This window comes from Chrysochloris asiatica, unplaced genomic scaffold (assembly GCF_000296735.1).
Source record: "Chrysochloris asiatica unplaced genomic scaffold, ChrAsi1.0 scaffold00131, whole genome shotgun sequence".
Lineage (NCBI taxonomy): Eukaryota > Metazoa > Chordata > Mammalia > Afrosoricida > Chrysochloridae > Chrysochloris > Chrysochloris asiatica.
Window position 1 is genome coordinate 7,079,216 of NW_006408649.1, and position 14,827 is coordinate 7,094,042.

General features: G+C 42.0%; 1 protein-coding gene across 3 annotated transcripts in view; it reads right to left on the reverse strand.

Moving 5' to 3' along the window:
* Window positions 1-14,827, reverse strand: part of GREB1 (growth regulation by estrogen in breast cancer 1) — a 130,036-nt gene that overhangs the window by 38,836 nt on the left and 76,373 nt on the right. For all 3 annotated transcript variants that reach the window (XM_006869450.1, XM_006869449.1, XM_006869448.1), the window contains exons 23-27: window positions 13,215-13,373; window positions 11,567-11,709; window positions 7,633-7,794; window positions 5,073-5,277; window positions 4,451-4,625 (exon numbers count right to left, since the gene is read on the reverse strand). In XM_006869450.1, coding sequence (XP_006869512.1) covers window positions 4,451-4,625; window positions 5,073-5,277; window positions 7,633-7,794; window positions 11,567-11,709; window positions 13,215-13,373 — 844 coding nt within the window. The remainder of the gene's footprint in view (window positions 1-4,450; window positions 4,626-5,072; window positions 5,278-7,632; window positions 7,795-11,566; window positions 11,710-13,214; window positions 13,374-14,827) is intronic.

Below are 14,827 nucleotides of genomic sequence, written 5' to 3' on the forward strand. Positions count from 1 at the left end.
TAACTGATGGTATGTGGAGGGGATTATAATCAATGTAATGAAACAAGGTATATGAATGTTTGAATGTGAAACTGATGATGTGCCCTGAAAACTTTCACTCAATCCACAATAAAAACCTTAAAAAAAAAAAAAGAGCCTGCAGACTGGGAAAAAAATCTTTGGAAATAATTTATCTAATAAGGGTCTAATCTCTAAAATCTATATAAAACAGCAATAGCACAACAACAAAAAGCCAAATAAAAAAATCACAAAATGAGCAAGGATATGAAGAGAGCCATCACCAAAGAGGACATCCAAGGAGACAACAAATATTTGAAAAGACATTCATGATCTTTAGCTATTTTTGTCATTTGTTGTTAAGTGCTGTCAAATAGCTGACTCATAGCAACCCTGTATAGGGTTTCCAAGGAGCAGCTGGTGAGTTTGTACCACTTATCTTGTGGTTCAAATGGATCTTAGAGTCTGGTACTTTATCCCACAGTGCCACAACAGGGTTCCATTAGAGAAATGTAAATCAAAATTACAATGAAATACCATCTTATGCTGGCTAAAATGGCACTGATAAACTAACAAACAAACAGATAACAAGAAGTATTGGTCAAAATGTAGGAAAACTGGAACTGCTGGTGCAATTGTAAAAAATTTACATCTACTATAGAAAATGGTATAGTGCTTTCTCAGAACACTAGAGACAGAAATACCCTATGATCCAGCAATCCTATTTCCAGTTATATACCCTCCAAACTCACTACCATCGAGTCAACTTCAACTCATAGTGATCCCACACAGGGTTTCTCAAGCTGTAAATCTTTACGGGAGCAAGAAGCCTCATTTTTCTCCCCCTGAGTAATTGGTGGGTTTGAATTGTTGACCTTTCAGTTAGTAGTCCAGTGCTTGACCTGAAGCACCACCAAGGCTCCTTATGCACACACCTTTGGCAGTGTTGTTAAGTGTCACCAATTCATAGTGACCCTGCATAGGGTTTGAGAGGAGCAACTGGTGGATCTGAACTGTTGACCTTACAGTTAATGGGCCAGTATCACTGGTAGCGCAGTGGTTACGAATCGGGCTGAGAACCTTAAGGTCAGCAGTTTGAAACTACCAGCCGGTCCATGGGAGAAAGATGAGGTGTTCTGCTCCCGTAAAGATTTATAGCCTTGGAAACCCTGGTCAGGGTCGCTATGGGTCAGAACTGACTCGACAGCACTTAACAACAACAATTTATCCTACAGTGCCACACCATTTCAGCCATTTCATTTGTTTGCTATTGTGTATAAAGCAGCAAAGAACACAAACAGACAAGCAAACCTGTAGTCACCGCTGCTTTATGAGGTTATGTAACATTTTGCTTCATTCAATATGCTAAACACTTTACATATTGTAATTTAAGTAATCCTCACACAAACCTCTAGCACGGGTATGAAAAAAACAGTTGCCATCCAGTAGATTTAGACTCAAGGTGACCTCATGTGTGTTCAGAGTAGAAGAGGTAAATGTTTTTAAAATAAATTGCTAGGTTTTTCTTCTGAGGTGCCTAAAGAGAGCTTTCATCCTTTAAGCTAACAGCTGAGGGTGTTGATCATTTGCACAAGCCGTTACTCCTGCACAGCTGTTGTTAAATGTCAATGAGTCCGTTTTGACTCATAATGACCCAGTATAGGGTTTCTGAGGAGTGGCTCCTAGGTTTGAACCACCAATCTCATGTTTAGTAGTCCAGCACGGATCCTACTGTGAACCTCAGGGTCAGCAGTTCGAAACTACCAGCTGTTCCGTGGGAGAAAGATGAGGCTTTCTGCTCCCGTAAAGATTTACAGCCTCAGAAACCCTATACAGGGTCGCTATGAGTCAGAACCAACTCCACGGCACATCACAACAATAACCTATCCTACAGCACCACACCAGGGCTCCAGGTAAAACTATTGTTGTTGAGTGCCACTGAGTCAGTTCCGACTCCTAGCAACCCAGTATAGGGTTTTCAAGGAGTGGCTGGTGAGTCTAAACCTCCGACACTGCAGTTCAAACCAATCTTATCCTACAATAGTTATCCTACAGTGCCATGCCAGGACTCCAGGTAAAACCACAGAGATAGGTAAAAGATCAGTGGTTGCCAGAGGTACAGGCAGATGGGGAAGGGATAAATAGGTGAAACACAAAGGATTTTTAGGACAGTGAAATTATTCTGTTACAGTATAATACTGTGTCAGTGACCATTACATGACATTACACATTTGTCAAAATCTGTATAATTGTACAACAGAGTGACAGAAAGATAAAAGAAACAACAGGTTTTACAGTGGCTGGTGGGTTTGAACCACTGACATTGTGAATAGCAATTAGCAACCCTTTTAAAGATGTTGTTGTTGTTAAGTCCCATTGAATTGGTTCTGACCCAGAGCAACCCTGTGTAGAGTTTTTGAGGAGCAGCTGGTGAGCTTGAACCACCGACCTCATGGTTCAATCCAATGTTGCATCCCAGCGCATTAACCCACAGCACCACACCAGGACTCCTCTTTAAAAATGAGGTGTTAAATAGTGAAAAACTGTTATCAGGACTGATCGTGAGGGTTGGAAATGTAAAGGTAGACGTTTTATAGCAAGGAAGGGAGTGATTAACTTTTCAGTCTAGGAGCAGAGATCCCTGGGACCATCAAGGGAGAAGAGTGGAGAGCAGGACCCTACCCAGAGAAGCAGTGATGCCTGAGATGGAGGCAGAGATGATGACGTGGAGAGATGGAGTGGTTGGGGACCTTAGACACAGAGAGGGAGAGGGGCTGTGTGCTGACGACCGGGGGTGAGAGGGCAGGCTTGTAGTTGGTTGGTTGATGATGCACATGGTAATGAAATGTTATACGATAGGATGAATGTAAAACTAATGTTCTCCCATGTAAACTACCACATAATTCACAATTAAAAAAAAAAAATGAGGAGCCAAAAAAGACCTGTTGTTATTAAATGCTGACGACTTGTTCTGACTCATAGCAACCCTGTAGAGTGTTTCCAAGAGCAAGAGGTTGGTTTGAACTGCCAACCCTGTGGTTTGAAGTCCAATGCTGATCCTACAGTGCCACACCAGGAGTCCAAAAAGAACTAGAACTCACAAAGGTTAAGTTATTTGCTTAGTGTCGCATAGCAAATAAAATGGTGCCAGAAGTTTGGCTGGTGGGAGGTAACAGGAGTGAGTTACTGGGAATTTCAAGTGATGTCTTGTTTCTTGATATGTTGTTGGTGTTAAGTGCTATCGAGTCAGTTCCGACCCATAAAGACCCTGTACAGGGTTTCCAAGGAGCAGCTGGTGAGCTTGAATCGCCAAGCTTGCAGTTCAAACAGCTTTGCAGTCTGGCGCATTAACCCACAGCACCACACCAGTACTTCTTTTTAAAAATGAGCCAAAAAAGAACTGTTTTCTTGATATAGGAGTTGGTTAAAGGCCAGTTTGTGGAAAATTCTGTATATGAAGTATAAATTTCTTTTTGAATACATAGGAGGGGGCTTCAAAAAGTTCATGGAAAAGTTCCATTATCTTTTCATTCTACTGTTCCATGAACTTTTCAAAGCCCCTTTATATATTATATTGAATATATATCTGTGATTCTCTGTATATACTGTATTTAAATTTTTAAAATGTAATTAATAAATAAAAAAGGCTGGGCTTGGAATATGAGTCTACATTTGCCACATCTGGATTTCCCATATCTGTTTACCACACACTATCCTAACATGGGGTGCTGTTGATTTTGCATTGGGTAAATTATATCCTTTACAGACTCAGTAGATTTAAAGGGTTAAAGAGAACTTTCTTATTAAAACCAGAACACACTCATTTATCTTTATTTGTATTGCTGAAAAACATGAAATCTGAAGGTTTTATTTGTGGATGACTCCAGCCAGGCAGAACTTAATTCCATCTTGTGCCTAGGTGTCACTGTTCAGATGTCAATTTTTGTTGAGTATCTAATGCACCTCTGACGCCCAACTGCTGGAGTTAGAAGCACAGTATATTTAAAAGTGGGTTTAGGGCCATTTCCTCCAGCTGGCCCCAGCAGGAACTTTCCTGAGCATACTCCATAATGATTGTGATATCATACCCAAGAGCTTCAGAGACAACCTGTAAGTTTTCCTATCTGCAAAAGTCCCCTCTCTGCTTTCTGTAAGCCTGGCATGCGTATGTGATGCATTGCTGTGGCCAGTTATGGTTGTGGGAGGAGACTCCTTTAAGGTCACTGCATGGAGATAGAACTTTGGCAATTCACTCACTCAGGTGATCTATGTTTGGATTTCCCTCGCTTAGGTGATCTATGTTTGCCTTTGCCTTGTTTTTATTCCTGTTTAAGATTTAATAAAGAGTCACGAAAGATTTATACATTTCAAGGCAAAATCTTTAAAATACCACAGTATTTTAAAGTCAGAGAGGCCAGGTGGGGAAGACAGAAGTAATGACAGGATATTTTACCTGCTTCTTTCCCCGGCATAATCAACATCCACCATGTTCCACATCACACAGGAGTCATCAGAGATCACAATGAAAGGCCAGATGTCTTGTGGCTTGATCCCTAGCTCCTCCTGCCGGTTCCGCTCCAGTTCCAGGTTATGATAGGAAAGCTCTTTGATTAGAAAATGAGCCGCACCTGAAATGGGCAAAATGACCCCAGATTCAGGTCTGTCCTGTATCACCATCCACCACCATCCACATAGGACATAACCCCTGTTAGAACTTTTCACCAAGGTTCCAGCCCAAGACAAAGCAGCTTTCAGCTTTCCTCATAAGCGTCATTTTTCCAGTGACTATTGGCCATCGACTTAGAGAAAAAATATTACAGGGAGAAAAAACTCTTCTCCAATTTGCAAGCACATTTGTTTTTCTTGTCCTTTATTTCCCCGTAACAACTGATAGCATGAACTAGATCAATAATCAAACACCAGAAAAAAGACTATTCATTAAAAGGCAAACAGCAATACAATGAAAAGAGCAAAGAGCTTGATGTAAAATGTTGAACTCTTATCTTTTTAGATGAGTCTGTGATGTTTTCAAGCATAGAAATTCTACTGAGTAGGGTGTATGAAAAAATACCTACCAACTCCAGCACTGTTGAAGATACTTGGGAGCACCAGCATGATGTGGTTGGGCCAGTATTTCTTATAAATTGCCATCTCATACTCCTTGACAACTAACACATGCAGGTGACTGGCACCATCCATCGCATGATAGAGATTAAAGAGTCCATGTTCGTGACGGCCAGTTGTTGGAGTAAATGTTGGACTTTTTATATATTCATGGCTCTGTAAAGCAGAGGCATAATGAGGTGCATTGCTTGTAAAAATGGCCACAGAATTTCCTCTCCTTTAAAACATAACTTTTCCACTCCTTCCATCAAAAGATAAAGTTTTGAATCTGGGCTAGTCTTGGAACTTTCTTTTTACCAATAAAATGCAGCAAAAATGATATGCTAATTCTGAACCTAGCCTCAGGAGGATGTATACATTGCATTCTCTCTCAAGGCCCTCCTAAGCCACCACATGAACAAATTCAGGCTATGCCTCTGGAGAATAAATGACCACATAGGGCAGAGAGGACACATCCAGTGCAGGCTAATCCGGCCCCAGTGGGCCTGTTAGCTAACACAGACACATGAGTAAGTACAGTCAAGGCTAGCAGATCCTTCCACCACCCTAACCCAAACTGACCCACAGAATCCTAAGCTAAAAAATGATTTTGTTACGAATAAAACCTAGCTGGCATTTATCACCTTACCAAATTAATTAGACTTTCATAGTGGAATATAATACTGTGCTGTAAGTACACATCATCCCTGTATGACTTAAATTCTCCATATATGTACTATGAGCATATGGCATCTCCCAACCACAAAACCATGCAGTCTAGCCATTTATATAGTCAGATGGTGATATCCTTTCTGTAAATGTAACTGTTTTCTTCAATGCTTTCCTTAACGACAGGTTTCTCTAGCAGAGCTGGCTAGCTCTTCTGCTTCCTCTGAATTCCTCAAAGCACCTGCTACAAAACTGTGTATACAGCTGGTGCTCATAACTAGTCCTGATGGGAAGGCTGGGAGAATGAGTGGAGTCATGGATAAATCATTCCTTTTCTGACATACATACAGGAGTTTCACTAAAACACTCCCACCTCAGCCCATGAAATATAAGACCACCTTCCTAGAGAGGCCTCTTTGGCACTTTACAAATGTTCTCATTGCTTGATAATACATAGACTGCTGGATCTGAAGGGTACATTCAACTCTACAGAAGTCTGGCATTCTGGAGAAGAACAGAGTGGTCTGTGTAGACTGAACCTGACTCAAGTGCAGCAAGTTTCCTGTGAAGTTGTCAGGCTGCGATTGTCAATGCAAGCTCTACTCCAGAGGAATGCTGGTCATAGAGACAATGGAGTATTTAAGAACCATCTCTTCAAAAAGAATAGAAATTTATCTTTACGATATATACTTAAATATCTATGAATGAAATGTTGTTATCTGAGATTTACGTCAAAATAATAGAAGAAGGAGGAAAAGGTTCAATAGAGATTTTTGTTGCTGCTAGTGACCAAGCATAGGTTTTCCAAAGCTGTACATCTCTGCAGGAGCAGGAAGCCGCATCTTTCTCCCACAGAGCAGCTAGGATGGGTTCACACCACCAATTTTGTGTTTTGCAGTCCAGAGCCACTGCACTCACCCAAAGAGAGGTCAATAACATAAAACTGGCCATGAGTGATTAATTGTTGAAGTTGGGAAGTGTGTACTAAGGGTTTCATTGTACTATTCTATCTACCTTTGTATGTTTAAAATTCTCAAAAACAGAAAGTATTAAAGACACGGTAATGAGAGGGAAGAATATCTAAGAGTATTTGGCACAGTTATCTTCCAGGGACTAGGCTGATGCCTTACGCTGGTGATTCCAAATAATGCTTACAATAAGCTTTTGCAAGAGTGATTATTGCTTAAGTTTACAGATGAGGAAACTGAGACTTGGAAACATTAAGTGTCAAGTTAAAGTAGCAAATCTAGTATACGATTAATACTAGATTTATGTATATATGATATACACATAAATATCTATGAATGAAATGTTATGCTATCTGGGATTTAATTCAAAATAATAGAGAAAGAAGAAAGAAGTTCAATATAGAGATTATTGTTGTTAATGCCACCAAGTCAGTTCCAACTCATAGTGACTGTATAGGGTTTCTGAGGAGCAGCTGGTGAGCTTGATTCAAACTGATGATAGAGGAAGACAAACCTTTATCTGAGTGACTTTTATGTGATACATACACTCTAGCTACTGCCACTAAGTCCATTCTGATTCATGGAAACCCAACAGAACAGAGAAGGGCTCCATAGGGTTTCTAAGGCTGTAGATCTTAACTGGAATAGACAGCCTCATCTTTTGCCGAGGGAGCAGCCAGTGGGTCCAAACTGCTGACTTTGTGCTGCAGCCCAACTCCAGGGCTCTATGTGCTCCACTAGCCTTCTCTAAATTCAGTCACTGTATCAGTTTCTTCACTCTGCTCTTTTGAACAAGCATATCTTCTCTCATCAGGCAACTACTGTCTCTAGGTCCCCTACCCCATGATCACTTGAAGCCACTTTGACTGAACCCACTGGAACTCACAGCCAGTACCTTGTCTGTGACGAGGGGCAGCCTCATGCTCTCCAGTTGGCCTCCAGGTTGGCTGAAGACAAAGTGATGCTCCTTGGACTTTGGGATGATGAAATGGAGTTGGATTTCCTCTCCTAGCATGGAGTAAGAGAAGGCAAAGGCGTGCAGGGTGGACTCATAGAGCTGAGGTGTGAGGGGGAAAGGACAGAGCTTATCATCAGAGTTCAGCTTTACTTCCCAGAAGAACCCAGGCCCATTCATGGCCATGACTCCACAGAGGTCACTGGCAGCTCTGTCCCACAGCATGAGAAATCCACAGGTTGACACTAGTACAAAGCGTAGACACCCAGGTCTTACTACTAGGCAAACATACTCAGGCACACATGTGCAGGCTAGAGTCTGCACCTGCCCTGAATCCTCATCATGGTTTGCCCAGTTACACCACCTCAGGCACCAATCCCTTCTAGACTCTGGATGTGACCCATAAGTGTGTTGGGTTAACAAAAGCATTCATGCTATACATCTCATTTTAATTCTAAGAAATGCATTTTCTCCAACACAGGTATTAAGCATAGGAGCAGTATTAGTAACAATAATTGCATGTACATTGCTTTATTTTTTACTAAATGCTAGGCATCATTCTAGCCCCTTTATATTATAATTAACTTACAGCTCACAAGGTGATGCAGGTACTATTATCATCCCTGTTTTATGGATGTGGAAGCTGATGAGAGAGGAGACTATCCCCATATCTAGTCTCATCTCTAGTCGCTTCGTCCACAAATCCAGGGATTCAGCTTCAGCTCATTAGACTACCTCATCAAGCCCTATCTAAGTACCTGCCACTCTCTGGTATGGCCTCCCTGCCCTAGTTTCCCAAGTAACGTTTATGTCTTCTGCAGGCCTCAGCTCAGGCATCAACACAGGGAGCCTTCCAAGACATTCACCAGGGTCAGCTGCCAGAACCCCTCCTCCAGACTCATCACCAATATGAGGGGGCTTCAAAAAGTTCATTGAAGAAGTCAGTTCTCTTTTAATTCCATTTTCCCATGAATGGTTTGAAGCCCCCTTGTGTGTGCTATGCACTTTGAAGAATCCACTGAGGTCTGGAAAGGAAGGAGGCAACCAGTACACACCAGCTTTAAGCTATTACTGCAGCTCCACTACAACCATGATGTCCTTTGGGAGGACGCAAGGTGAGGGAGAAGTGGATTTTGATTTTGGGGAGTGGAAAGATGCAACTGAGGTGACCTGGGAGCCCTGAGAGATGAAGGAAAAGAGGACAGTGTGAGCAAAGGACTATCCCAACACAGCAGCCCACTGCCACTGAGTGTATACCAACTCTAGCAACCCTGTAGGCAGAGAACTATTCCATAGGGTTTCTAAACTACATCTTTACTGGAGCAGACAACCTCATCTTTCTCTCGTGGAGAGGTGGATATGAACTGGCGACCATGTTGTTAGCAGTCCACGTCTAACTCACAGCACCATATCTAGAGATATGAAAATGGCCATCAAGATGATCATGAGTGTCCCTTTGTTATTCCTCACATGGTTGGGTTTGAAGTCCCTTTACCATGCCAGACATATTCCTTTTCAACTGTGGCATCCAGACCTGAACACAGCCTTCCTTTTCAGATGCGGAGTGGCCCAACCAGCCACGTGGTTACTCTCCCTCCCTCTCTGGATGCTCCGTTCTTCTATTCATGCAGCCTGAGATCACAACAGACTCTTGGTAAGCAGCACCAGTACACTGCTAGACTTAACTGAAATAACTAGTGACTACAGCTCCTGTGTCTATTTCATTTCTTCAAATTAAAAAAAAAAAAAAAAAAAGGCTCCATATAGCGTAGTGGTTACAAGTCGGGCTGGGAACTTCAAGGTCAGCAGTTTGAAACTCCCAGCCATCCCATGGGAGAAAGATGAGGCTTTCTGCTCCCATAAAGATTTATAGCCTCGGAAATCCTATGCAGGATCACTGAGTCAAAACCGACTCCATGGCATATACCACCACCTTGAAAAAAAAGACTTCATCTCCAAGAACTAAAAAAAAAAAAAAGCAAAACTTTTACAAGAGTTTATGTGAGCTAATGGGTCTTTATGCTTTAAAGAATTATTTGTATGTATTTTTTAATTTCTTCTACAATGAAATTGCATGCTTAAAAAAAAATAGTACTAAAAGGAGACAGGTGCTACAGGTTACAGCTGACTTGGGGGCGTTAAAGCTGACATCTGCTGTTTCCTTCTGTGAAAGGGAAGAAGAGGGTTGGTTCGTGCTACCTCAGGCCTATCTGTAGCAACAAGGACATGCATTATTCTGCACTCTCCCTGTCTAGGCATCTGACTTGCTCCCATCACTCCAGCTGTTTCTTTCCTCCCCCACTTCCCCTGCTTGAGTCTGAAGTTAAAAAAACAAAACTAAATGTAACATACCATCATTTATGTGTTTATAAATAGTCAGCCTCATAGGCCCTCTGTCAACTCCCATATGGTTAATGAAGAGACTATTCAAAAACGCAGCTTTGCCCACACCAGGCCCTTACGTAGAGTCCTCACTGAGAAAGGTCCCATTCCCTTCCAGGCACTCAGGGTCCTCTCCTTAGACTACCCATTCCCTAGTACTTTCAGAAGCACTCAGCTGCTAACAGAAAGGTTAGAAGTTACTGAACATCCATGGAAAAAAGGCATGGTGATAGATTTGTGAAAAAAATCAGCCACTGAGAACCCTGTAGAGTCATTCCACTCTCACCTATGGAGGGTCACCATGTGTTAAGTCAACTCAACAGCAAGTGGCCCAGGCAGCATTTTATGTTCCAGCGATAAACCAAAAAAAAAAAACAAACTCACTGCAGTTGAATTGGTTCCAACTCATAATGACCCTACAGGACAGAGCAGAAGTGCTCCAAGGGGTTTCCTAGGCTGTACCTCTTTACAAATCAGACTGCCTCATCTTTCTCCTGTAGAGTGGCTGGTGGGTGCCAACCACTGGCTTTTTGGTTAGCAACTGAGTACTGACCCACTGTGCCACCAAAGTCCCTGTTATTTCAGCAAAAGTCCACTAAAATCACTTGTAATTTTCTCAAGACTCCATATCTCTCCTCTTTGGCAGGCTGGCAAACAAAATTCCTTTCCTCTTCTCCTCCCACACAAGACAGAATCTTCATTTAGAAAATAGGACTAACTACCACTGCCTCAAAGCCTTTTTGTAAGAAACGAATAAGAGCTACAGGTGATAGGCTCCTCACCAGAACACCCACAAGGACCACAGATGTGGCTTGAACACAGAGCTCATCAAGTGACCAGTCAGAGCCTTGGACAACCAGAGCCCTGGATCAGGAGCCTCTGGCTGTGAAGCCTTAGCCCATGTTCAGGATAGAAAACATTTTCTGTCACATGAAAGTTAGGAAGCACTGACACATAAAAGTGCCTGGCATTGCCTGGCACATAGTAGATGCTCAATAAACATAAGTTTCTCTCCTTACTTATACCATTTATAGGCCTCAGTTGTATTTCTCCTTTTGCCTGTTTCACAGAGTTCTAAAATTTTGCTTATGTGCACACCACCTTCCCTCAACTGTGAGCCTTGATGTGAAGCCAGTTTATTCTCTCTGTGTCCCCAGTGCCTGGGACATAGTAAGCACACCATAGTTCCCACGGAATTGATCTTTTAAATTGCTAGGACATGAAGAAGAATTAGGACATCTATAAGTCAGTTAACTTCTGCCACTGATGAACATGTAACTCCAAAAGAATCACTGCAGTAGTGAGAGCAATCATTTCATAAATCACTGAAGGGAACCAAGGATGAAAGCAGATCAGGAATCAAGGTTTCCAGAACTTTCCATCTTCCACTCTGGGATGAAAACACAAGAACTGGGGAAATAAACGGTATCAGCAAACATGAAACACACAAAGCCGCTGGAAGTGGTGGTGGGCTCTGGCACCCGTGGCCTACCTGGTAGCGAGGGTGGAAGCCCATGTACTGGTGGCACTGCTCACAGTGGTGGTACGTGTTATACGCTGCATACTTAGACAGTCTCATCCGTGCTGTCTGACACCGCACGTAAAGGTCCTCTGGCTTCCGCGCCACCCCTCTGTCTGCACAGAATTTCCCAGCAGTGTTAAACAGCAGCAGGATGGATGCAGACCAAGTCTTTTAACCCCTACCTACTCACCAGTTGCTCCTTGGAAACCCTATACAGGGTTGCTATAAGTCAGAACCGACTCGGCAGCATTTAACAATAACAACCAACTCAAATAGCAACTAATTAAATGCTAAAAACTGTCAGTCAACAAAAGGGTTTTGTATAGTCGAATATGGTTGTCTTTAGGAGTTGGGTCCTGGGATCACATGGCTGGTAAAAGAAGTCAATTAAGTCTCAGTATGGGGTCCTGGTGTGGGACTGTAAGATAAATACTGGATCACATGGTCAGTTTGAACCATAAGGCCAGCAGTTCAAAACCCAACAGCCACTCCTTGGAAACACTATACAGGGTAGCTATGAGTTGCAGCCAACTCAACATCACTCTGCAACAAGAAGTCTCAGTATAATAAGCTAATAAACTATGTTTATAAGCAAAACAAAGCACATCTCATTTGTTGATCTAAGACTGTTTTATAAACACACAGGAAAGGATCTGCAAACACCATAATGCAGATGAATTGCTCTCATCTTTCAAAATGACTTAGCAGGATTCAGAACTTAACACTAAACTTTAGAGACTCACCTATATAAAGGACCTGTCAGTGGAAGCAATTGATCCTAAAAGCAGTGACAGTTAAAATTGAAATGGAGACTGGCAATATATTTGTCTCACATTGCATTTATCAAGCCTTCCTACCTAATCTTTACAATCACACTGGCCCGTAATAATTGATGGTTACTGATGGTGACCCTGAAACATGGCAGGATTATAAATGTTGTTAACTGTCGTGGAATCACTTCAGACTCAGCAACCCTATATGGGTTTTCTGAGGAGCGGCTGGTTGTGGTTCATTGTCCAGTGTCACACCTGGACTGTATTTAATACTGTGAAAATCAGTGATCCCTAAAGAACACAGAAAATGAGAGACAGAGGAGATAAAGAAAGAAATCATTTTGTTATAACAATTCCAAGTTCATAAATAAGCATACGTGTTATTAACTGAAACTTTTGACCATGACATAATATCAGGAATGTTTTCATCATTATTCAACACCTACTGACTGCTCAGCCTTCCTTTCATAGGTTCTGTGATGATCCCTTCTTTGTCCAGTGAGTTGTCAACCTTAGTTCTGCACTGGGTATTGCTGGGTAATTAACCACCACCAGGTAAATTTATCACTAACAAAATTTAGCTCATTCCTTTAAGAGGGTTGTTGTTGTTGTTGTTGTTGTTATGTGCCGTGGAGTTGGTTCCGACTCATAGCGACCCTGTACAGGATTTCTGAGGCTGTAAATCTTAACGGGAGCAGAAAGTCTCATCTTTCTCCCGCGGAACAGCTGGTAGTTTCGAACTGCTGACCTTGCGGTTCGCAGCCCGATTTGTAACCACTACACTACCAGAGCTCCTCCCATGATTTTGGTAAGGGTGAGATTAGAAACTTAAAAGTCTGACTGACCTTCATTTTTTATGCTTTGATGGTGTGAACAAATCAGACTGGCATCCTCATACTTTGGGTCGTGAATAATGTAGTCAAAAGGCATCTTCTTGAACAGCTCCAGATCTGGCCAGGGGTCACTGAGCTGAAGATAATGCCAATCTGACTCTTCTTTGAGGTCTACAAGATTGATAGAAACATACATATGTGTCACACACAAAAGAAGTGAAAGTGAATTATTTTAAATGTGCACAAAGGATAATACTTGGGATGGAATTGCTAGTGATCTATGGGTTACCCAAAGCTCCACTGTATCTTAAAAAAAAACAAACAAACAACTTTTTACTATGAATTGGGCGAAGGGTTACAGAGCAGATCAGTTTTCCATTCAACGATTCACACATATTTTGTTTCAACTCATTGATTGCAATCCCCACAATGGAACATCACGTACCCTACTTCCTCCATGCGGTTCCTATTTTCATTCCTCTTCCTTTCCTAACCCTTCTGAACTTTCTCCTTGGGTAAATGTTGCCCTTTTTATCTCAAATGGTTGATTGTTCCAAGGTGTGAGTAGCTCCCTAATGATATTGTTCTCCTTATTGTTGTTTATGTGCCGTGGAGTCGGTTCTGACCCATAGTGATCCTGTACAGGGTTTCTGAGGCTGTAAATCTTTACAGGAGCAGAAAGCCTCATCTTTCTCCCATAGAACGGCTGGTAGTTTTGAACTGCTGACCTTGTAGTTCACAGCCCAATTCATAACCACTACTCTACCAGAGCTCCTTATAGGACTATCTATTGTTTGGCTGAAAATTGAGCCATGAAGGTGAGTTCGTTTCTAGACCTGAAGAGTGTCTAAGGGTCATAGTCTCTGAAGTTTCACCAGTCTCTGACTAGTAAGCCTCTTCTTTTTCTATAATTTTGGAATTCCTCTTTTATCTTGAAAACTCCTGGTACATGTCCTATGCTTAAGAGGCAACAAGGAACATTCAAATCTATCTCCATCAAAAAGAACAAGCACAGACTCCATTGTAATGAGAGTGGGTTTGCTCTTCTGTCCCTCACACTAGCTTCAACTTTTTCTAGAGGACTCTCTGGTCTGGCCTGGCCTGGCCCAACATACCTAACTTATACTTCTCCTCAACACATCACCCAAATAAACCATATGTGTTGCCACCACTGGTTCTTATTTGCAACTGAACCGATTTATTTTCCTTCTTGCCTCTATACATCTATATGGTTCTCAACCAGTATAGCTCAGCCCATATCATTTTACCTCATGAAAAAACCTCTTCTGAGAGTTTAAGCCCACTGATTTTTTTCCCTTCTGAAAAGCAGCAACACTTATGGCTGAAACCACATTTTCACATTTGCCATATGCTAATCACATTCTGATCAGAACAGTCTATTTTTTGTTGTTTGTTAAGTACTATTGAGTCGGTTCTAACCATAGTGACCCTGTGTAGGTTTCCAAAAAGCAGTTTCCAACCACCGACTTTGCAGTTCAAACTAATCGTGTGGTCCAGCACATTATCCTGCAACGCCATACCAGGACTCCAGAATAATCTGTGTTGTTGTTGCTGTGAAGTGCTGTCGAGTCAGTTCTGACCCATAGGTTTCCTAGGAGTGACTG